General features: G+C 35.2%; 1 protein-coding gene across 1 annotated transcript in view; it reads right to left on the bottom strand.

Moving 5' to 3' along the window:
- LOC143243982 (CD166 antigen-like) overlaps positions 1-20,618 on the bottom strand; it is a 59,238-nt gene extending 38,620 nt beyond the window's left edge. Inside the window, exon 1 of the mRNA XM_076487890.1 lies at positions 20,532-20,618. Within this exon, the coding sequence (XP_076344005.1) occupies positions 20,532-20,568 (37 nt within the window). The 5' untranslated portion in view covers positions 20,569-20,618. The remainder of the gene's footprint in view (positions 1-20,531) is intronic.
- Positions 20,619-26,128: the final 5,510 nt, after the last annotated feature.

The raw sequence follows: 26,128 nt of genomic DNA, 5'->3' as shown, positions 1-26,128 counted from the left end.
TCACAAGTTAGTATCACTGTAGTGCACGTTTTATGAAGACCTTTGTGACAAGTTAAATAATATCACTACAGAGCACGTTTTATCAAAACCTTTATGACAAGTTAAACAATATCACTATAGTGCACGTTTTATCAAGGCCTTTATCACAAGTTAAAAAATATAACTACAGTGCATGTTTTATGACGACCTTTATGACAAGTTAAACAATATCAGAATAGTATACGTTTTATCAAGTCTTTTATAACTAGTTGAACAGCAGCACTATAGATCACGTTTCATCAATACTTTTTGATAAGTTAAACAATATTCCTGTAGAACACGTTTTGTCATCTTTATCACAAGTTAAACAATATCACTATAGTGACGTTTTATCAAAACGTTTATTACAAGATAAACAATATGACTATAGTGGACGTTTTATACAGAACTTCATGACAAGTTAAACAATATCACTATAGAGCACATTTCATCAAGACCTTTATCACAAGTTAAACAATATCATTATGTGCATGTTTTATCAAGATCGATATCAGAAATTAAGCAATATTAATACAGTGATGTTTTATCAAGACCTTTATGACAAGATAATCGATATCACTATTGTGCACGTTTTATCAAGACCTTTAGGACAAATTAAAAACCAGCACTACAGTGGAGGTTTTTACAAGACCTTTATGACAGGTGAAAAATAGCAATATAGTGCACGTTTTATCGATACTTTTATGAAAAAAGTAAAAAATATCACTATAGTGCACGTTTTACCAAGACCTTTATGACACGTTAAACAATATCAGTATAATGTACGTTTTATAAAGATTTCAATGACAAAATAAACAACATCACTATAGTGTATGTTTTATCAAGACTTTTATGACAAGTTAAACAATATGACTAAAATGCACGTTTTATCAATACCTTTATGACATATTAAACAACAGCACTTTTGTACACGTTTCATAAAGACCTTTATAACAAGTTAAACAATATCTTTATAGTGTATGTTTTTTCAAGACTTTTAACACAAGCAAAACAATATTACTACAGAACACGTTTTATCAAGTTTTATCATACATTAAACAATAGCACAATATTGCAGGATTTATGAAAACCATTACGATAAGTTAAAGTGTATCACTATAGTGAAAGTTTTATCAAGACCTTTATCGCATGTTAAAACATATGACAATAGAGCACATTTTAGAAAGACCTTTATCACAAGTTATAGAGTATCACTATAGTGCACGTTTTATTAAGACCTTTATGAGAAGCTAAACAACAGAAATATGATAAACAGTTTATCTAGACCTTCACCATAAGTTAAACAATACCACTATAGTTTTCGTTTTATCCAGACCTTTATGACAAGCTCAACAATAGCACTATAGTAAAGATTTTATGAAGACCTTTATGAAAAGTTAAAAAATATCAATATAGCACATGTTTCATCAAAACCTTTATGACAAGTTAAACACTAGCACTATAGTACACGTTTTATCAAAACCTTCATGACAAATTAAATATCCCTAGAGAGCACGCTTTATAAAAACATTTATGACATGTTGAACAATATTACGATAGGACAAGATTTGTGAAGACATTTATGAAAATATAAAAATATCACTATAGTACAATTTTCATTACGACCTTTATGACAAGGTAACAACAGCATTATAGTACACATTTTACCAAAATATTTATGGCAAGTTAAATAATATCACACTAGTGTTCGTTTTATGAAGACCTTTATAACAAGTTAAACAATAGCAGTATAGTGCACATTTTATCAAGACCTCTGTGACAAGTTAAACAATATCACTATAGTGCACGTTTTATCAAGACCTTTACCACAAGTTAAACAGCGTCACAATAGTGCACGTTTCATCAAGACGTTTGTAATAATTTAAACTATATCAATATAGTGCACATTTTATCAAGACCTTTATGAAAAGTTAAACAATATCACAGTAGTACAAGTTTTATCAAGAATTTTATGACAAATTAAGCAATATCACTATAGTACACGTTTTATGAAGACCTTTACGACAAGTGAAACAATAGCACTGTATTACACGTTTTATGAAGACCTTTACGACAAGTGAAACAATAGCACTGTATTACATGTTTTATGAAGACCTTTATAACAAGTTATACAAAGCACCTAAAATACTACCGTCATGTACAAATATAGTAATACCATCTCACTCTTCCACATATAGTTTTATATAATATTCTTCCAATGTACCTCACTAATGAGTCTATTTTCACTCTATAGTGTTAATATTTCGTATATCACAATTTTTATAGTACCGTTAAAAGTACATTACTTATATTATAACAAGAAAAATATACTTATTGCTAAAACATGTTAAACTGAGTATTCAGCCATTGTACGCTATCTCTCTAATGACCAGTATTTCATGATCATTATGTAACAAGTGTATGCTTCGTATTGAAAGCGATATAACGAGGAATATTAAAACCAGGAAATTAATGTTTTAAGAACATATTGTAAGAGCTGATTTACGTACGTGTACAACTTTCTAGAATGTATTTTCCCTCTATTCCCAGTTATCGATTCTAACAGTTCAGTTTGTGGAAATGTTTGTAATGATGTGGAATACATAATTTTAAAACACGTTGATTAAAAGTTTTTTTTCAAACCATCGCTCTTGTAAGACATTTTGCGATAACTGTCTTACATATTTCATTCGATAGAACCAACCAAATGAAAGTCAAGAAAATCGACAGACTTAGATCTGTGACCAATAACCCGAGCTTAAGTGTTACTGACAAAATTGGTTACTCATCATCTTATGCTCAATCCGAGATCTGGTGTCGCACTTTAGGGAAAGTTATAAATTTCAAGTGAACTTCTACGAGGGTTACTGCAAAAGAAAACCAACTAAAAATACAATCTACTAGATTTATTGACAGTCCTTGAACATAATCTGCTTCCAGTTCTTCCTTGACTCATCACAAAGAAAAAATAAAATGGCTTTAAATGTTAATAAAACATCGAGATTTAGTTATGTTTGAAAACTGCGAAAAAAGTTCTTAAAAACAATAACTTATATTTGCCAGAAAATAGTTCCATTGTTGAAAGATGTAGTGCTACTCATATAAGGCAACAAGATCATGAAATATTAGACGGTGGCGCACGAATAAAGCTTAACCAGACCGTAAATAAAGTTTAAGATTGATTAGTTATGTAATACAACTGTTTCTAGAAATATGATAGCTATGGACTCAGATGATATATCAAAACAACTTCATATTCTTTTCACATGATGATTTCTATCCTATCATTAGGTCGACAGTGCACAGTTAGTTGAGGGTAGGGTTTTCAGACAATATATACTCAATCGTAGAACCGCTAGCAGATCCAACTTCATTTTATAGAATAAGACTTTGTAGGTGGAGTTGTTATTTTCTTATAACAATTGAATGTGTTTCACGCAGGGTTGAATTCAATAACTGTAGTATAGACTTTATCTTTTTCAGATATTTAATTTGTTGGTTTAGTGGTTTAGCGGTAAGTCTGCAGGCTTATAGCGCTAACAATTAAGTTTCAATACCAAAGGAGACCAGAGCGCAAATAATTCATTGTGAAGCTTTGTGTTCAACAACAACTAATTCAAAGCAACTGTTGCAATATCAGAGCTGAAATAGTATATACACTAGAGGGCGCTGTATAGGTTTTGTTTGTTTGTTTGTTTTTTGAATTTCGCACAAAGCTATTCGAGGGCTATCTGTGCTAGCCATCCCTAATTTAGATTCAATAATATATGACAGAATAATCAGTAGTTTTATTTCTATAAGAATTCGCATGACCACGTAAAATAAATATTTACCACGATGTTCATATATTAGTAGTTGATACTAAAGCACATATGAAATATTTATTCGAGAAACAATCAAATCTCAACATTTAAATCGCTTCACCTTCAGTAAATATTAATTTCACTTGAGGACTTGTATGTTTGTTTTTGAATTTCGTGCAAAGCTACGCGAGGGCTACCTGCGCTAACCGTCCCTAATTTAGCAGTGTAAGACAAGAGGGAAGGCAGCTAGTCATCACCACTCACCGCCAACTCTTGGGCTACTCTTTTACCAACGAATAGTGGGATTGACCGTCACATTATAACTTCCCTACGGCTGAAAGAGCGAGCATGTTTGGCGCGACCGGGATGCGAACCCGCGACCCTCAGATTACGAGTCGCACGCCTTAACACGCTTGGCCATGCCGGGCCCGCTGTATAGGTAGCATCGGAAAGTGAAGTTCAGCTGCACGTGACTCTTGGTTAATACAAAATGAGTTAAATCGATTTTCACTTCTAAATAATCCTGAATTCTTAAGAACATTTGCATTATGTTTTATAGCGAGAGCTGGCTCAATTGAAACCAGAATTAGTTTTACTTGTTTAAGTACATCGAAAAACGAATAAGATTCCATATATTTGTTTTTAAACCAATAACAGCGGAAGAGTCTACAGCAGCTTCCTATCGTGTTATTCATATTGATATTTCTAACTATTTCTACTAAACTTTTCCAGTCACAGTTGAAGGGTGTATAAGCAGCTACCTATCGTATTATTCACATTGATATTCCTAACTATTTTTACTAAACTTTTCCAATAATAGTTGAAGGGTGTATAAGTAGCTACCTATCGTATTATTCACATTGATATTCCTAACTATTTTTACTAAACTTTTCCAATAATAGTTGAAGGGTGTATAAGCAGCTACCTATCGTATTATTCACATTGATATTCCTAACTATTTTTACTAAACTTTTCCAATAATAGTTGAAGGGTGTATAAGCAGCTACCTATCGTATTATTCACATTGATATTCCTAACTATTTTTACTAAACTTTTCCAATAATAGTTGAAGGGTGTATAAGTAGCTACCTATCGTATTATTCACATTGATATTCCTAACTATTTTTACTAAACTTTTCCAATAATAGTTGAAGGGTGTATAAGCAGCTACCTATCGTATTATTCACATTGATATTCCTAACTATTTTTACTAAACTTTTCCAATAATAGTTGAAGGGTGTATAAGTAGCTACCTATCGTATTATTCACATTGATATTCCTAACTATTTTTACTAAACTTTTCCAGTCACAGTTGAAGGGTGTATAAGTAGCTACCTATCGTATTATTCACATTGATATTCCTAACTATTTTTACTAAACTTTTCCAGTCACAGTTGAAGGGTGTATAAGTAGCTACCTATCGTATTATTCACATTGATATTCCTAACTATTTTTACTAACTCTTTCAAATGTTAAATGCCATTCTATTGCTTATTCATTTTTAAAGATAAAATAACTCATAAACGCTAGTGTTGTTAAGTTGCAGAATTTATTTTTATTTATGGAGGACGAAGCAATACTCTTTTTTTAATGCCCTTATATTTTTTATTTAAATATTGTTTTTTATACGTTTGATAATCTGTTATACAATATATATACAAATATACAAATTTTTTCTTGGAATTTAAAGAAAGAAAGAGAGATAGAAAATATATTATGGTAGCAGAACGTTTTAAAACAAACTGATATTCAAGCTTATTTTAAGTCAAGATAATCATTAATTAGGCATTGTTTCATCCATTTCTAACATGTCTCCCGGCTTCTATACTATTTTATAAAATGGAAATACTATTAGCAGTGTTACTGTAGTACATCCGTAGGAACATAGCCTAACTGTTCTTGTTCTGATTTTTAGCTCAAGATTATTTATGAGTCTTTATTCTAAATGTGTCACTTTGATACCAGTGGTGTGCCATGTTGATTCTGTTTTTTTTTGTTTTTTTTAGAGCATTCGTACAAAACGGGCTGTCTGCACTCTTTGTCACTTGGGGAATCGAATCTTGGGTTCACACCATTCATGCTTTTTTGATAAATTTTAGTAAGAACTAGATAAACAGAAGAGCTGTCTAAGACTATCTCTAAAAAAGGCTTTTCTAAAGAACAAACTCAAAGATAATGCCACCCAAAAACTGATACCTCTTGTACAACCTTTAATATACTAGTAAATCCACTCTGTATTTGGGTTTATCTGTAGATGGAACTAAGGGACACTCTTAGCTTTACATATTTGTTGCCGGTATATTTGTTGCAGGTGTAAAGATAATACAGCACCACAGAAACTCGTCCAATGTTATTTATCACTTTGCGTGTCCTTGTTTCTAACAAGATTATATCTGCTTTTTACCATAAGGTGGCTTCCGACCCGTATGAATGCAACTGTAAATATTAAAGCGTCAATACAATAATGTGTAGTGCAGCGTTTCTTCGGCGTGCGTGTGTGTGTGAGTGTGACGTGATTGTCAGTTCGTATTAAAGTTTAAGCTCAAATCAATGATGACTCATGTGGTACCTGTGGTAAAAAGAAAGAAAAAGTTTCCTTAATCACACAATTACGTTATATCGTAAAAAAAAAAAAATCAGCCGCGAGTTTGCTTACGTAGTAAGATGCTCCCAGTAGGTCATCGGTAAATCTGAAGACTTACAATGCTAAAATTCGTGATTCGATCCCTTGTGGTTGACAGAGCGCAAACAATTCATTGTGTAGCTTTGTCTAAATTCAACAAACAAAAATTCAGTTTGGTCTGGTTTGTTTTGAATTTCGCACTAATTTATCAGCTAGAGGGGAGGCAGCTAATTAACATTATGCACCGGGGCAATCGACAAGTGGGAGATATAAAACGCCCCACAGCTGAAAGGCCGTCCCTAATTTATCAGTAAAAGACTAGAGGCTAATTAACATTATGCACCGCCAACTCTTGGGCTACTCTTTTACCATCGACAAGTGGGACTGACCGGAATATAAAACGCCCCCACAGCTGAAAGGACAACCATCTTTGGTGTGACGAGGATTTTCGAGTAACGTCAACTTGCGACCTTCAGATTACTATCCTTTCAAAATCGAGTCGAGTGCCTAACAATAATCATCTGGCCATGCCTGGTCTTAATTAACTTAATTAAGTGTTGATAAAATAAAACCAAACACATAAATCTTCTATAATACAAAAAGGTATTTGGTATTTTCAACCTTATTCATATCTTATGCCACACCTAAGCTAAACGAATGAAATAAGAGATTAGGTTCAGCCATTTTATTTCTAATTATATAAGCTGGCCAAAGGGAGAGCAACCTGTCTGTAGCAACCGCCGAATATTGTGTAACTACTCTTAACCAACTGGTTGAAATAACTGTTAGAGCTATAACAACACCTCATCTGAAATTTCAAAGTTTCTTCAGCGATATAATGCAGTTCAAACCTGTAGATATAGTAGCTCGGCACGCTGACCACTAAGTTTTGTTCCGCCCAGTAAAAAAGGAAATCATAGATATGGTCAATATTTTATGAGCGTTATAGAGTGAGAAGCAGTGAGATTGTGTCACGTTATAAGTAGTTTGATTTCAGACTCGTAGATACGACTGAAGGAAAACCTGAACGACGATGATAAATATTAACACACGCCTGTCATTTTATGGGCTACAAAGACGCGCAGGTGAGCTAAACGTGCTGGTGACAGACCCAAATGTTTCAGATATGGTCGTTTTTCATTTTAATCTACTGACAAGATGGAAGGCATCCAGTTAGCATCGTCCGACGCTATAAAGGGCTTTGTTCAGTTCTTTGAACCAAATAATAGAACTAACCTTTACTTTTATGACCGTAAAAGCACTGTTCATGTTCATTGTTATCACGTCTCGAATACTAGACCCTTTGATACGCAGCTCGATACAGTAATAACTAAGTCACACCCAACCGTATACTTTTACAATCATTCTTAAACCTTAGTACGCTGCTCGATACGCTAATGACTGGGCCACAATCAGCCTCTAATAATCATTACAAATATAACAAATTTAAAAGAAGCTTTAAGAAAGTAAAACCTGCACGATTTGCGGAACCTTTATTACTGTTGACTCTTTATTACTCCACAAGTTTATTTTGTGCTGAAAATAATGGAAAGTAATAATTTATAGCTAATTTGTCATTTCGCTATGCGAGAACCTACTTTATAATTTACAATGTTTTTCATCATTTAACATGAATATTGGAAACATTGAGCCCTGTACAACAAAACTGAAAAATAAACACATCAGGTTTAACAAATTACGTGAATTATAACAACAACAAAGCTTTAAGATTATAAAGAGACAACCTGTGTGCTCAGTGTTGTCGTACTAATGAATTCACGAGAGGTTTGAAAAAATTAAATTGTTAGACGTATTAGGTATAAGATCAGACCATTGAAATTGTATTAAGGGGTTTTTTAATTGTTTCGTATGTTTTGTGGGACGACAATGTGTATTCAGAAAGTAACGTATATTCTTTTCAGAAAGTAATGTATATTCAAGAAGTTGCACTGGATGTATATATTTAGGAAGTATCGTTATATGTAACTATCTGCAGAAAGTAGAGACACACTTTTGTGTTTCTACATGGTAGCGATGTATTCATGTATCTGAAGGAAGTATTGTTGTATTTGCATGCCCATCAGAAATAATCGTTGTATTTGTGTGCATTCAGGAAGAAACGTATTCGAATATAATCGGAAAACATCGTTGTACTTCGTGATGACGAGAAAACCCACTTGTAGAGCAAAATATATATGTAAAAACGGCTGGTATGGATAGAGAAAACTCTATGTAGAGGAGCGAACAACGTAGTATGCCTTCATGACCAAGGTTTCTCACTCCTGTGGAATAAATAACACCAAGACAAAAAAATAAAGACTCAATAAATATATCCAACAGATTTATAGCGATTCTAAAAGCAAATATATCGTTATTAGACTAATGTTGGCAAAAGGTTTGATATTTTACGAGGACTGAAGACAACTGAAAAGAAATTCTGAAATTCTTCAGCGATGAAAAGAAATGTCTCAAGGTAAAAATAATGCATGGTTATTTGTCTCAATCTCTGAGGAAAAAAATAACCAAACGTTCGTTTTCTATGTTCAGACATACATAATTTTAAATCACCAGACGTAAGACACAGTGTATTGTGGAATTTCTAACAACGTTGAAAACTATAGGAATATGAGACGACCTTGGAAGCTACGTTCAAAGCGTTGTTACTACTTGTAGAAACAACATCTTGACTATTAAGCATAGTTTCACCTGAAGCTACGTTCAAAACTGTTGCATACCTTTCCCAATTATTGATGGCATCGCGCTATCTATGCAACACTAAAAAATACCAAAATATAGTGTTTATACTAGCCGTTTGACCATGAATTTCTGTTGCCTTTGACTGTCTCGTGTCTCGCTGTTTTGCCTATTAAAAGTCGTTTTAATATGGCTCAGTCAATCCATTGTAGATAAGAAGAAATGCAAACCGAAAACTATTGGTATCCGATTACGATAACACTATGTAACACAAAGTTTGTTCCTGGATAGTATGTGTTATTTCTTAATTGCTTATGTTGTAAAAGTACAGAAAATGGCCATTATTCCCTCCAAACTTTGGTTTTGTGATCTAAATAATGAAATCTAAAAATTAACCTATTTTCTATGTAAAAACGGGCAAATTTACACATTTCATTTACATAAGGTCTGAATAAAACAACATATGAATCAAGATTTACATGCATTTATACTATAGTTATACAAAAATGTTTAGAAGTGAGTATTTTTCGAGAGTTGCGACTTTCACGTATCAGACCCCAAATATAGTCTCCCATCGTGTTTTCGTTATACGCTCTTTGGTAGCGGCATTTAAATTCCAGTGTATCTTGGCGGAAGTGCTCGCCTTGCTCCTCTGAATATGCTCCCATGTCCTCTTTGAATTTATCAAGATGAGCGTCAAGGATATAGACATTCAGAGACATCCTGCAGCCCATTTTGCCATAATTCATCACCGGAACCTCCACCAGTTCCACATAATTTTCGGCCTTATGATTGCCCAAGAAACCCCGAACCACTGCGACAAAGTTACCACTAGCTTTTTTCCTTCCTACTGAGTTTCTTGGGGAATTCTGTGCACTCCAGGATCTTCTTTATTTGGTGGTCCAACGAAGACACCAGTTTTGACCTTTGTCTCAGACAGCTTAGGAAAGAAGTCTCGAAGGTACTTGAAGGCTGCAGACTCCTTATCAAGAGCTGTGACAAGTTGTTTCGTAAGACCCAATTTATGTGCAATGGTGGGAACGACACCTTCTTGAGATCCACTAGTGGCTCACACTTGACATTGTGCTTCCTCACAGAGAACTCGGTCCGTTGTGGCCAATGCTTCCTGTTGTAGTGCGCTGTGGTGTCCCTACTGTCTCAAAGGCAAAGAAAACAGGGAAACTTGGTAAAGCCTCACCCATCAGGAATGTCACCATTTTGAGGTTTCCGATAACCTTCCAGCCATACTCATCATACTTCAATAAAGATGCTATCACAGAGTACGTTTTCGCTCTTGTCTTGATAAATTGGTCAAATATATATCACAATGCGTCTGGAGAATGTTTGAAGCTTCTTAATGCCATCTCTGATAAAATTAGATTGGTCTATATGTTCAGTAAGGCAGCTAGAACTAAACTGAAGTGGTGAGTGGTGAACCTTTGTACATATGTTATTATAAAAAGTTCTAGAAAATTCTCGTAAGTTGTACAACAGTCTAGAAATTTTTTTAAGTTCTACAACATTATAGAAAGTTCTTGAACATTCTTGTAAGTTCGAGAAAATTCTCTATCAGCTACTCAGCACTGAATCTACCTGGAATGTTCTGGAAAATAGGTAAATTTGAAAATTTCATTACCCAGGTCACAAAAGCAAAATTTGAAGAGTAAAATAGGTCTTTACCATTTACTTTAGGCATAGGCAATTGGGAAATAACACTTTCTGCCCAGGAACAAGAAAAAGTAAAAATGTTATTATATAGTGTAATCTTGTGAGACGTACTTGTGGATTTATAAAAATGAAACAGAAAATGTTAGACACGTCATTCCTGGCAATCCCTATATCATTTTCCAATTGAAGGCAACGTAACAGGTCATTCATGTGCATACAGGAGGAGAATCAATCTGCAGAAGAAACAAATGTTTTTATTGAACCTTTGTTAAATGCATTTGCCCTTCTTTCCCTAATAGAGGAAAACGTTTATAATTGAAGATTTGAGATTTTTTGTTATCTTTTAATAATTAAGTAACGAAAATAAATTCAAAACTGTTCAAACAAATCGGAAATATAATTAGCTGACATAAACCGAGAGCCTTTGGTGATGCCAATAAATATGAGGAACCTCGTAACGATGATATTGACAGATATAATTACTTCGTCTCTCAAGTAATACTTAAACATGTAATACACAGAAGATGCTTATACGCATGCATGTGTTCTAATTCACAATAAAGGACAAAAGGCTTAAGGTGAAATAAAAAAAAACGCATGTGTAATAAATCTTATCTCTTCAATTTTATCTAATGGAATTATGATTTGATCGAAGAAGCAACGTTCTCGGCTTTAGTGATCTAAACTCGAAATACTGATGACGTTTTCATTGCTCTAAAAATCCTAGTTTACTGACATATTTTTTTGCCTCTAATCTTATCCACTTTGATAAACAGTTCAAATATGAAAAATATTAATTAGCCAAGACGTTGTTTGTGAAACTTTTCCGTTGTTTTCCTTATTAATTAAAAAAAGAAGAGAGAACAGGTTATATACCTTGAACATGTGTTGGCCCATGTGATCTCTGGAAATAATTTGTTTTTATTCAAACGATTGGTTGGTCTATTCAAAACCCTCATATAACCACAGTTACTAACTGCACTTAGTAAAGGAATAAAGGTTAACAACAACACTAAACTTTCAATACGCCATTTTAGGAGAATCGGATGATTGTTATCAAACAATAACTACACAATGCATTATCTCTTCTCACCCACTATAGTATCGAATCCATAATTTGAGAGTCAGAAAGCTACAGACTTACCTCTGAGCCACTAGGGGCGTTCTATATCATGTTTGTTTTCTTTTTGAATTTCGCACAAAGCTACACGAGGGCTATCTGCGTTAGCCGTCCCTAATTTAGGGATCTAGGACTAGAGGGAAGACAGCTAGTCATCACCACCCACTGCCAACTCTTGAGCTATTTTTCCCAACGAATAGTGGGATTGACCATCACATTATTATCCCACAGCTGAAAAGGCGAGTATGTTTGGTGTGACGGGGATTCAAACCTGTGACCCTCGGATTGCGAGTCGAGCGCCTTAACCACCTGGCCATGCAGGGCCGTTCTATATCAAAGCAACAATAAAATAAAGAACATAACATCTTTTTTTTAAAATAAGGACATAAAGAATTGTGATTCTAATTGTACAACCTGTTACGTTTAAACCCCCCGATAGTACAGCGGTATGTCTTCAGATTTACAACGCTAAAACCATGGGTTCGATTCCCCTCGGGAGGCTCAGCAGATAGCTCGATGTGGCTTTGTTATAATAAAACACACACATACTTTACGTTTAAAAAAACGTCTTTCATAATTCTATCATCTCTTTTATTTCAAAAACAACTTTCCTGGTTGTACTACCTCTTATGTCTCAAAAACAACATTCATAAGTGTACTATCTGCTTTGTCTCAAAACCCATCTTTCTAATTAGACAATCTGCTATGACTCAAAAACAACCTTCATAAGTGTACTATCTGCTTTGTCTCAAAACCCATCTTTCTAATTAGACAATCTGCTATGACTCAAAAACAGCATTCATAATTGTACTACCTCTTATGTCTCAAAAACCATCTTCATAATTGTATTAATTTTTATCTCTCAAAAAGAACATTTACAATTGTACAATTTACTATGTCTCAAAAACAACCCTTATGTTTAAAGAACGCCTGATATGTAAGCTTTTCACTGTTTCCAAGTTCGCATTACTGTAGATTCGGAAAGGTTTGTTTGCAGGAAAATAAATGGAACACAGAGAATAGAGAACATATTCATACACGAGTGAGACGGACAACAAGTTTTATTTCCCACACAATGCTTTATAAACGAACACGTACTGGGAGGTATTTATAATCGAACTGTCTTGTTTATGTATAACCGTTATAGAACTCTGGTGGCTGCTAGATTAGCAGAATAATAAGTTTCTACAGAACGATAAATTGTAGGATTGCCCCACAGGTCAGTGATCATTCTCATTGTACGTATTCAAGGGAAGAATAACTCCTAGCTCATGCTAGTTTGTACAAGTCTCTGCACCACACCAGAACCATTCCTAAATATATCTGAACAAATATATATTCTTATAGTTATAGAAAGGTAAAATATAGTAGTTTTCAAATGCTACGACCACAGAACATTTTTGCCTGCCGACTTTCTATAGTTCCTGGAAATACATGTTTTGTTTATCAACGAATACGCTAGAGGAACTTAATAAAATATTCATTTACAAACAAATTATTAATGTTCTTTTTCACAAAAAAAATCTCATGAAGATCCATTTCTCAACAGTGCGTTCCCTCATATACCACGATTTTCTTATAAAATTCCTTTGTTTTCCCAACAAAGACAAAGTTTGAACTATAACAATAAATACCAGAATGCAAGGCAGGAAAAAAGAATTCCATGAATGACGTTAATGTAACTGTGGCAAAGAATACGCCAGAAGATAAAAAGACACTTGTGCGACAGTGTAGAAGGGTGAAACGACCTACAGTTTCTCTAGTTACAAACCAATACCTGTCACCATTTAACACAGAATACTATTTTCTGAAGGGAATTAACGATAAACATGTGACAGAGAGCAGCAGTGCAGAATAGGAGAAATCGTAGAAACTCCGCAGATAAATATGAAATATATTAGTCCTTTTAATAGCAGGCCAATAATCTGACCCAATAAAAGTCAAGCTTTTCTTGACGTTCTTATAGCTACCTATACCTATTGGTCAAAGTAAGATAGACCAAATAGACCAGGTTAAACAACAATAATTTAGTAAATAATGTACCTAATTTAATATATCGACCTAACTTCAACATAGTATATTATAAAAAAATAAAACGTATGATAATTAGAACGTACTGACTTATTACTTGAGTGCCCTCTAGTATCGTTATTTTCAGCCACAATCATAGTGAGAAATCACAAGAATTGGCACATCAAACATGCTCGCCCTTTCAGCCGTGAGGATGTTATAATTCCACGGTCAATCCCACTATTCGTTGGTAAAAGAGTAATCCAAGTGTTGGCGATGGGTGGTGATGACTAGCTGCCTTCCTTCTAGTCTCACATTGCTAAATTAGGGACGGCTAGCACAGATAGCCCTTGTGTAGCATTGCGCGAAATTCAAAATAAATCAAATCAAACCACAAGGATTGGCTAACTCAGAAGATTTAAGTTAGGTTTAAATTATTCTACTTAGTTATTAATGAAAATATATTTCATAATGAAAGAAAAAAACAAGATAAACTATACAGTATATGTTTATACATATGTTAAACAATATATACAATTCTAAACTACCCCCCCCCCTCCTCTCCAGTGGCACAGCGCTATCTATGTCTGTGGATTTAGAACGTTAAAAACCTGTTTTCGATACCCCTATGGGCAGAGCACAGATAGTACATTATTTAGCCTTGCTCTTAACTACAAATAAACCAACTCGACTCGCAATCTGTAGGTCACAAGTTCAAATCCCCATTACCTAACGTACTCGCCTTTTCAGCTTTACCTACGTGATATGTGACAGTCCGTTCCGCTATTCGTTACTAAAATAGTAGCCCAAGCGTTGGCGGTGAATGGTGTTGACTAGTTGTCTTCCATCTAGTCTATTATTGCTAAATTAGCAACAGTTAACCAAATAGATTTCGTGCAGCTTTGCACCATATTCAAAACAAATCAATATCTCACACAATTAATGAAACTAAATTTAAAGGAAGAATGGAACATAACTTTACTTAAACGATTCATTGTATGTTTCAATGATTTTCTATCCTTTAAAAACGTAACAGCATTTTACTCAAGACTTTATGACCAAAGAAAATCATGACTGTATAACTTTAGCTCAACATCTGAGATAAATGATTTAACGTTTGTTATTGGTATAATAAAACAGAAGAAATTTAAATCACGTATTTGGTTTAATAAAAGCAATCCAATAAAAACAGAGACAAATAACGAACATATTATACTATTATTAAATGAAAATTAAAAATTGTATTATTTGGTTCATTTCATTAAGTTGTGGGAGTTGATTCACAGATTTCAAGGATAATTAACTGTGCAAAGTCGCGTATTATGTTTCTTTACCTTTACATAAGGTGAAAAAATTATAGACCACCTTTTCGTGCTCCATCCCGGATTCTGCTGATTATCATTATGTGAAATAATACGACGCAGTAAGGTGCGATTGAGAGAAGAAAAATTCTTTTTGCGTCTGAACATGGGTTGTACATACTCACGCCCATAAGCTCCCTATTACATCTTACAAGTTTCGGAAGCATGACAGTGTACTGGCAGTGTTTACAAACCAATTTCTTCACTAGTGTCCCACAGTGTAAACATCATGTGTACCGACAGTGTTTACAAACAAAGTTATTCACTATTGTACTACAATGTAAATATCATGTACCGACAGTGTTTTCAGAGTTCTTCACTAGTATCTTACGGTATAAATATTATGTGTATCAACAGTGTTTACAAACAAAGTTATTCACTATTGTACTACAATGTAAATATCACGTGCACCGAATATGTTTATAAACAAAGTTCTTCATTAGGGTCTTACGGTGTAAATATCATGTGAACCGTCAGTGTTAACAAGAACACTAGTGACCTGCGGAGTAAATATCGTGTACCGACAGTGTTTTCAAAGTTCTTCACTAGTATCTTATGGTGTAAATATCATGTGTTTTGACAGGGTTTACAAACAAAGTTTTTCACTATTGCCCTACGATGTAAAAATCATGTGTACCGACAGTGTTTAGAAACAAAATTCTTAACTAGGGTCTTACGGTGTAAATATCATGGATTCCATCATCGAATCGCTATTCTTTTCATTACGAACATTCCCACTCGAAAATGAATCCAAAGACAATAACAAAAGAATGGATTATCGAAAAGGCACTTGGGAGGCGGTCATGGTTTAACACTTGCTTTACGAAAAACCCATTTAAAGATCGTGTTGAACTTTCACCTGCCATATTCTGAGTCTGGTAGCCAAGCTGACCACACGTGTGAACAGATTCCCCTGGTAATTCTTGATGGAATACTGCTGGACTTTACCCCTCGTCAAATCACCACCATTATCGACCAGCTTAAGCCTGTATTTTAATTGACCTCGAAAAAGAATAGAATTCTTCGTCGGGCGGAGGGTTTTTTTCCAGCCCTCTACCCTGTCCGACCTTACTTACTTATGTAATCCTTAAAACGCCGACATTAAAGTCTGGTGTTCCACCACAAAAGCCTGATTAATCTTTTTTCCGTCTGCCTTAACAACATCTATCCGTCCATTTCTCCAACAGATATATAAAATTTGCTTAAAGCAGCCACTGAATCCAAACTTCACGTCATTCACTGGATCCGATCCAGGGCCGTAGGTCTCTCCACCCAGTTCATGAAAATGGTAACCACTTTCAAACAAGTAGTTGATCACATCTTAACGAACGACTGTTTTTGTTTTCTTCCACTAGAGCAAAACGTCTTAGTCGTCGACCACTACAGCAGTTCAGCACCGCTAATTTTAACTCCTATAACCCTCAGACCGACTACGGATCACCAAAATAGAAATAATGTTTAAAATGCTCCATATGTTAGAGATATCTCCACTCAGACCCACGTAGAAGTAATCAAGTTCACCCAGACACCCACAACTAAGACGAAGCCTTCATCTACAGTTATGAAACAGAACTCACCCAGCACTACATCCAATTCCACAACGGACGCAGATGACTTTCTAGCCTTCAGCGTGCTGACTCAAATCACGATCTTTACGACCAAGAAATTAATCAAGAACGCCTCAGAACAGGCCGCCGAGTTCCGAAGATCCCCACATCTAAACGTCAATCGTCAGCGGGACCCACCGTTCACTCGCCTGCTCGGTTTTCTAACAACTAATAATCACATCGTTGTTTCAAAATATATCAATGTTTTACTCTATTACTGGTTCCTAAGCTTCTAATAACACTTGTATTTTTTTTTTTACAGCCTGCTCCCTCCTAGGTGGCACAGCGGTATGTCGGCTGACTCACACCGCTAGAAACCGAATTTCGACACCCGTGGTGGATAAAGCACAGATAGCCCATCGTGTAGCTTTGTGCTTAACCACAAACAAACCTTTATAGCCTCTTCCGGGTACGGTCAGGATATTTATTCGGCGTCCTGGCCGTGAAAGTGAGTTTTCTCTGGGTACCCCACCCTTTCAAAAAAAAAAAAAAAGGTGCGCAGTGTTAAATAAATAAAGCGTAGAATAAAAGCTAATGTTTATATCAGTTTAATCCAGTTTCATGTTCCACATGATTACCTTTCTTTACAAGTTAAATATCTCTTAGTTTGTACGTCCTTATTTCTGGAACTCGCTACTTAGCAACAGAATTGGTCTTTACAGCCACCCAAGGACCACCTAGTCAGCATCCAAGCCGTCACAGAGCCAACGTCATCTCTCCTTCGTGTTATCCCGTTCCACAGCTGTTCCCGAATGTCGCCTTATGTTAATTTAATTTAGAACAACTTGTAATACCCGTCTAATCAATTAACAATCAAATATATTCATGTCAAATTCACCACAAGTAATCTTCTTAGTTGAAGAGAAACAGAGGTTTTTGAGCACCTGTAGAGTTCTAAAACCTAAACTACTGCCAAACTGAAATAAGTAAAACAGTCACCTGTCATAATAGCCACATATGGTTGGTATACAACAGATAAAAAGAAAACCGATTCATTGTCTTCTGGAACAACAAAGTTCTCCATAAGGCTGGTGGAGCACTCGAGCTTCCTACTATACGGGAACGGTTCTAGCAGCTATAAAGTAAGCACTAAGTTGGATTGCTGAAGAAAGCAATAAATGACGCACAGGCGGCACCATAACAGTTGTTACTGAATTTCAGACATTATTGTTCAATGTTAATTTTGAGAATAATACCAGTTAAAGTTTTTAATGTAGGTAATGTATTTATTATGTTTCATTTGCTTATTATACATTGTTCTTATTAGATTGTTTTTTACACATTAGATCAGTATTTGGATATAGGACTAGTTTAAATCTGCAAGTCACTTTATGGCCAGGTGGTTAGGCGCTCGACTCGAAATAGGAGAGCCGCGGGTTCGAATCGCCGTCGCACCAAATATACTTGCCATTTCAGTCGTGGGGGCGTTATAAGCGTCAGTCAATCCCACCATTCGTTGTTAAAAGAGTAGCCCAAGGGTTGGCGGTGGGTGATGATGACTAGCTGCCTTCCTTCTAGTCTTACACTGCTAAATTAGAGACAGCTAGCGCAGATAGCCCTCGTGTAGCTTTGGCGAAATTGAAAACAAATAAACAGTCAAGCGTAATTCATCACTACCTGATTACGTCATCAATATTATGTTTCCGTTTTTTCCCCCTAATTGTCAACTTGTTAATGGTGGTATTAATTAATTAATTATAATGATTTAAATGGACGTAGGATAAACACATTTACTTATCTGAGGAATGACTACAAAGCGCCGACCTGAAAGGATGGGGACATGTCTTCTGCACTCTTTCTAGTGGACGAGGAAGTTCTCGCATTTGATCTCTCAGTTTGACGATAACATGTAATTTGTTTTTTATGTAATCTACTTTTTGTATTAAAAATCTTAAAGTCAATTCATACAAAATATAACCTACTCTCCACTGATAAAATTTAATGCACATAATTACACTTGTTCACATTTTAGACACTAGCTGGCTCAGCAGTAATTCTAAGGACTGACTTACAAGCTAACAATCGGGTCCCGTCCCTTAAGATGAACAAACAGATAAAAATGCAGTCTACTTTTTCTCTGCGTTAAAGTGTCTCAATTTACATTGGCCATGATCTGGGACATCTTAACCCTTGTTAATCTGCATAAATAAACTACTTGATTCAGTGTGAACGTGAAATTTCTAATTATGTCGTCATTAATATATTTCTATAATGAGGTAATTTTTGTCTTCTCTCACACTTATCATTAGAGATCGGCTCCACTTGGAAGAAGTAATTAAAATAATATTACTAATTTTATACCTACAGTCGTTCTGTTAGTCAAAGTTATACATTTCTTTGCCAAGATTTAAAAAAAAAAGAAATAATACAATTGTGATTAATGTCCTAAATACTTAACCACAACAAAGCATTCTTGGGTAAGAAGGAGTTAATCTTAAACCCAACAAATACACTTGCACGAGCTATATACTTATTCACAACATTTTTTTTGTTTGTTTGTGTTGGAATTTCGCACAAAGCTACTCGAGGGCTGTCTGTGCTAGCCGTCCCTAATTTAGCAGTGTAAGACTAGAGGGAAGGCAGTTAGTCGTCACCACCCACCGCCAACTCTTGGGCTACTCTTTTACCAACGAAAAGTGGGATTGACCGTCACATTATAAAGCCCTCACGGCTGGGAGGGCGAGCATGTTTAGCGAGACGCGGGCGCGAACCCGCGATTCTCAGATTACGAGTCGCGCGCCTTACGCGCTTGGCCATGCCGGGCCTATTTACAACAAAGCATTATTAGGTAAGAAGGAGTTAATATTAGATCCAACAATCACACTCCCATGAGCTATATTCTTAACTACAACAAAGTATTATTGGGGATGAAGGAGGTAATTAGATACAACAAACACTCTCGCACGAGCTATATATTTAACCAACAACAAAGTATTATTAGGTAAGAAGGAGTTAATTAGATCCAACAAATGCATTTGTGTTCAAAAATAGGATACTCAGGGTTATAAATACAATAACAAGTCTGAATTTCCCTAACAGTAATTATAATTCTTTGTTTGTGTGAATGAAATCATAAACATACTTATTGTGATGTTTTACCAGAAAAAAAAAAAATTGACAGAGATTATTTATCGCCAGCTTACGGTATTTTCCGCAGAAAATGGCTAACAATGGTTGGGGTAAACACTTAGGCCCTTTGGATTAAGGTAATTGGTTTGTTTGGCATAACACACCAGTATGAAGGAACAGAAACATTTACAGGGTACGTCTTTCATATCCTAATCTACAGTTATGAGAGTACATTTTACTATTTTTGAAACATTAAACGCACATACATAATTACGTTCCTTAATTTTTAACACTAAATAGCTAAAATTACATGAACGAAAGTTAAAGAACAAAATTAAAGACGTATTCGAACTCTGTTACTATAGTAACAATCGAACACAATAAATGGAAAATCAAGGAAAAGAGAAAATAATGTAATAAAAAACACCTCAAAATAAGATTTATGTGATATTATATTAGTAAATATTAAAATATTACTATTCGACCTCTACAGTGTTGGTTTGTTCGGTCGGTGATTACACGTCTAACCATACGTACCCAAACGAAAGTATTCCTTACCTTGGAAAAGTATTACCCAGATAACAAACGTAAACATGATAGACAACACGCTGTTAACGGACGTGCTCAGCACGTCACCAACAGCACTCGCACGTAAAGAATGTCACTGAGAAAAGATGTTAGTCAATTTCACCCGTTTCTTCAGGTGCTGACGACAGCGCGCCCTAGCCTCGAAATCTGTAATCTCACTATCTTGAATTGTGTTTCTAAGGCCTATTTAACGTAATGTTGTTTTCCTCTCTTCTTTGTGGAATGTTAATATGAACTTTGAAGCTCGATTGGCAGTTGGTTAATTACATAAACATACGGTTCGATGAATAAATTGATCGTTAGCCACAGAGAGAAAGAGAGAATCTAAGTTTAAACTCTTTGTAATTTTGCCATGATTTTGCAATCATGGTTAATTTAACATTAATTAGCGGTTTAGCACCTCCCTTAATCATGAGCAACATTTTCGACAAATTTCATCGGCTACACGAATTTCCCACGAGAACAATTGTTATCATGCATGTATGGCGATAAGTGCGGGTAATTAATCTCTCCACCGATATAGTAAGCCAATAACAACAAAGGCCACTCATCAATTTATTCAAATTTGAAGTGAAACACTCATCCATTCTTTCGCAGGGGCAGTTCCATTCGATACCTCTTAGTAACGACAAATGAGATGCTTGCCATAAAATTAAAAGGAAACGTCCATGAAAAGCTGCAGTCAAGGAATAAACATATATATAAAAAATATATACCCTCTGTATCACATGAGTAATAATTTATATACCCCCTGTATCACATGAGTAATAAGTTATATACCCCTGTATCACATGAGTAATAAGTTATATACCCTCTATATCAGATGAATAATAAGTTATATACCCTCTGTATCACATGAGTAATATGTTATATACCCTCTGTATCACATGAGTAATAAATTATATACCCTCTGTACCACATTAGTAATAAGTTATATATCTTCTGTATCACATGAGTAATAAATTATATACCCTCTATATCAGATGAATAATAAGTTATATACCCTCTGTGTAACATGAGTAATATGTTATATACCCTCTGTATCACATGAGTAATAAATTATGTATCCTCTGTATCACATGAGTAATAAGTTATATACCCTCTGTATCACATGAGTAATAAGTTAAATACCCTCTGTATTACATGAGTAATAAGTTATATACCCTCTGTATTACATGAGTAATATGTTATATACCCTCTGTATCACATGAATAATAAGTTATATACCCTCTGTATCACATGAGTAATATGTTATATACCCTCTGTATCACATGAGTAATAAGTTATATACCCTCTGTATCACATGAGTAATAAGTTATATACCCTCTGTATCATATGAGTAATAAGTTATATACCCTCTGTATCACATGAGTAATAAGTTTCTACAGACAGACTCGTTATGTAAACAGCAGAGGATTAGACTGATAAGGGTGTTTTCCTAAGATAAATCATTGCATCAAACCAAACTTCGTAAGACATCATTTTTAGTGTTGCGGGCCTTCGGTGATAACTGCCTTTAGTGGAAACATCCTAACCTTTTCACTCCACCTTCTCGCGTGCAGCTGGGAGGGCGTGTTCTTCCGTTCACATGCGTGTTGAGGACGGATAATCTAGCTTATCTAGAAATTGTGAACACCTGCCATTATTATCAACTCCATTTACACAAGTCGAGTTTGTAATTCCCGCTAGAATAACGAAAGATAAGGTATTCAAGACAAGTGATGGAACTCTATAATAAAGACTAAGAACGGCCAGGGACCGAAAAAAGAAGACCGCGCTGTAAACCACATTAAAATCCGGTTTCAAAGTTGGTATTCAACCAGGGAGTTTCAAAAGTTAAATTGCAGTTCAGGCTATCAAATTAAGCGATATTTCTTCCGTTAATCACGAAAAATCATATTAGCCTTGCTTTACCTGGCGTCAAAGTTTTAAAGTCAATATATAACTGAATGATGAAGTCACGCAAGCCGGACGCTGATGTATTCATCACCTGCATTGAAAGATTTCGTTCAAGAGCGACTTATAATACTAGTTTTGGTTAAATGAGGAATCAATTTGATTGTCACGGGGCAGAAAAGTGTGCTTTGCAGCAAAGCATAATCTGTTGCAGACGTATGAACCAAGTACGACTTACAGTCACCAAGGTTTTGTTTGTTTTTTTAAAATTTCGATCAAAACTACACGAGAGATATGTGCGCTGGCCGTTCCTAATTCAGTAGAGTAAGATTAAAGAAAAGGCAGCTAGTCATCACCACCAACCACCAACTGTTAGGCCACTCTTTTACCAACGAATAGTAGAATTGACCATCACATTATAATGCCTCCACAGCTGAAAGGGCGAGCATGTTTAGTCTAAAGGGGATACAAACACACGACCCTCAGATTACGAGTCGAGCACCCTAACCCTTTGGCCATGTTACATTTATAGCATAAAATACCCTTTACTTTGCTCACTTTGATAGTAGGAATGGTATGGTTTACATCCCTAGTTTGGTGAACTTATGCTTGAGGTTGCGTGATATAAAAATATCGCAGTTAAAGTCATCTCATAGCTCGAGCGCTTACCTTGTTGACGATACAGCGGGTTTTAGCAACTTTAGAGCTTACGATTTAAAGTAAGGAAAAATGTAATAATACTTGAATTACATACTATTTCTGCAATATTCAATGCCGTCTTGGCTTTTCGAATAATACCAGGGCTCATCGACCACTTACATTTGGTGCAAATGAGTGTTTTGAAGTTGTAGGCAACTGGTGCTAGTTTGTGCTTCAGTTGGTAGGGGTTTTAAACCACATGCCAGGCAGTATAATATCCTGCATATTACATCATGATACTGACCTTCCCTTCTGTTGCGGCCTTTGACATTGATAAATTTGCCGCAACTTAAGCCTCAGGAACCATGGTTTCTTGTACGCTCGTCAGTATGTCAGCCTAGAAAGTAGCACGTGTTTATGTCACCGCAGTGTATGACGGGAAAAAACATCTTGCCGGGAGATATCAATACGGCAGTAAACTTTATGGCTTTTCTTATATTGTTTCCAACTGGTAAACAGTTTGCTTATCGTAAGTAGTAGCGCCATAACTTTCACAACATAATATACTGTTGGTAAGCATAAATTATAAATTTCCTTATTTAGCATTAAACACAGAAACTGAGTGACACAATTGCAATAGAAAAATTACATTTGAGCAAACTAAAGCCTTCAAAGAACTATAAATTTTGGCGTCCAATAATTTTTGTGTTTTTTTTTTCTGTTCCCTGATTTTATTTCCGCTAGAACTGAGACGAAAATAATGTACTTTAATGTTTAATATATTCTATAATTTTTATACACGTTGATATTTTCAGTGGATTGTAGGCATAAATTATATATGTTTAAAATTTGCACTGTTTTCCAGAGTATACGGAACCGGCCAGAAATAATGAAAAGAAAAACAACTTTCAATAGCCATCGTAAAGTTTATATGTCTCACATCACCTGGCGGAAACTGGTAGCAATAATAAATCAGTAAATAGAGCCGTTCCTAGTTGTTTTCCATCCATTTCGTTCTCAAACGTTTTCCAATGTGTGCACACGTTCCTGTTATTCATATATATTATAGTCATTATTATATGAATTTAAAATATCCATTTCACAACATAAATGCAGCCCGTACATACTTTTGGCTCTGTTTACAGTAAATGAAAGAAGAATGATTTTCTAAAAGTAAAAAACAAACATCAACACCATATTGATACAGTTAAATCTAATTGTTTCGACCCCACAAGAACAACGGTATATCTGTCGACATACAACGCTAGAATCCGGGTTTCGATACCTTTGGTGGGCAGAGTACAGATAGCCAATTACGTAGCTTTGTGCTTAATTACAAAGAACAACAATGTAATTACTTCAAACGATTTGGCATTAATTCAAATTGTTCAAAAATTCATCTATAAATGGAGCTAATCATATATTAGGCTACATTTTTAGCCAATGTATTGATATAAATCTGACTATTATGAAAATCATTAGCAAGAAATAAATATTGTAGCATTACTTGCTACAATAGCGACCTCTAAAGAAAGAAATTAATTTCTAATGAAAAATTTTAGTAATGTATCAAAGTAAACATTTAAATGAATTTGAATCAGATCACGTTACTATTACTCAGATCAGTCAGCTGTAGTTACTTAACTCGTGAATACACCTCTTTTATTAGTCAGGTCAGTCAGCTGTAGTTACTTAACTCGTGAATACACCTATTTTATTAGTCAGATCAGTCAGCTGTAGTTACTTAATTTGTGATTACACCTATTTTATTAGTCAGGTCAGTCAGCCGCAGTTAGTTAACTAGTGAATACACCTGTTTTATTAGTTGGGTGAGTCAACGACTGTTGCAAAGTGACATAAGCATACAAGATTCGTGTGTTTTCTAACAACAATGTTTGGTTCGGATCCCACCGCTGCCATTCTTCCTTTTGTCCCCCGCTGGTACAGCGGTAAGTCTACGGATTTACAACGCTAAAATCAGAGGTTCGATTTCTCTCGGTGGACTCAGCAGATAGCCCGATGTGGCTTTGCTCCAAGAAAACACACACACACTTTTTATTTAGGCCCGGCATGGGCAAGCGTGTTAAGACATGCGACTCGTAATCTGAGGGTCGCGGGTTCGCATTCCCTCTCGCACCAAACATGCTCGCCCTTTCAGCCGTGGGGGCGTTATCCCAATTCGTGGTACGGTCCCATCTTAGCTCTAGTCTTACACTGCTAAATTAGGGACGGCTAGCACAGATAGCCCTCGAGTAGCTTTGTGCGAAATTAAAAAACAAACAAACAATCGTCTTATGGAAATAATTCTTAGCTTCTAAGGCAACATGTTTCTTGTAGTTTTTAAGGCTAGAACTATTAGAAACTATTTCTCAAGAGAAATCTATTCCTGCCATCTGTGTTGTTGATCATATACGGTTCTCAATATCCAAATTCCAAAACAGTACCTCTCGTGAAAACAGTTTTTGACACTATTTATGTCTTTTTTTCACTGGCTCATTAGTTCCTGCACCAAATATTATAGCTCTCTTGAGTTTTGATGTTTGAGTTATATATATGTTAAAATGGCCAGCTAACCTTATAACAATCCTTTATCAAATGCATTATACTAGGGGTAGGGAAACTGCACATTTCTTGTTACAAATGTGATCATATTTTCTTTCATGTAGCTGTCACCTTTGTTACATTAAAATTATTTCGAATATACAAATCAGCAAGTTACGTGAAATCCGCAGCTGATACAAAGTCGCGGTGGAACGGAATCTATCAGAACTACAGCTTGTTACTGTTCGGTATGCTGAAGGTAGTATTATTCCACAAAAACCGATTGTTTTTAGAAATTGAGCATTAACATTTTCTAAACTTTGTATTTAATGACACTGGAAAACAATGAAATGTGGATCCCATGGAATATTCAGGACTACTCCAAAAAATACCTGCAACACGCTATGTCACAGCAAGAATAGGCAAAGTCCAACGTCTTGTAATAACTGAGAAGCACCAAACACATAGTTTAATAGCAAGAGCAATATAAT

The sequence above is a fragment of the Tachypleus tridentatus genome, chromosome 2, assembly GCF_004210375.1.
Source record: "Tachypleus tridentatus isolate NWPU-2018 chromosome 2, ASM421037v1, whole genome shotgun sequence".
Classification (NCBI taxonomy): Eukaryota; Metazoa; Arthropoda; class Merostomata; order Xiphosura; family Limulidae; genus Tachypleus; species Tachypleus tridentatus.
This window is presented reverse-complemented; position numbering and strand designations above follow the sequence as displayed.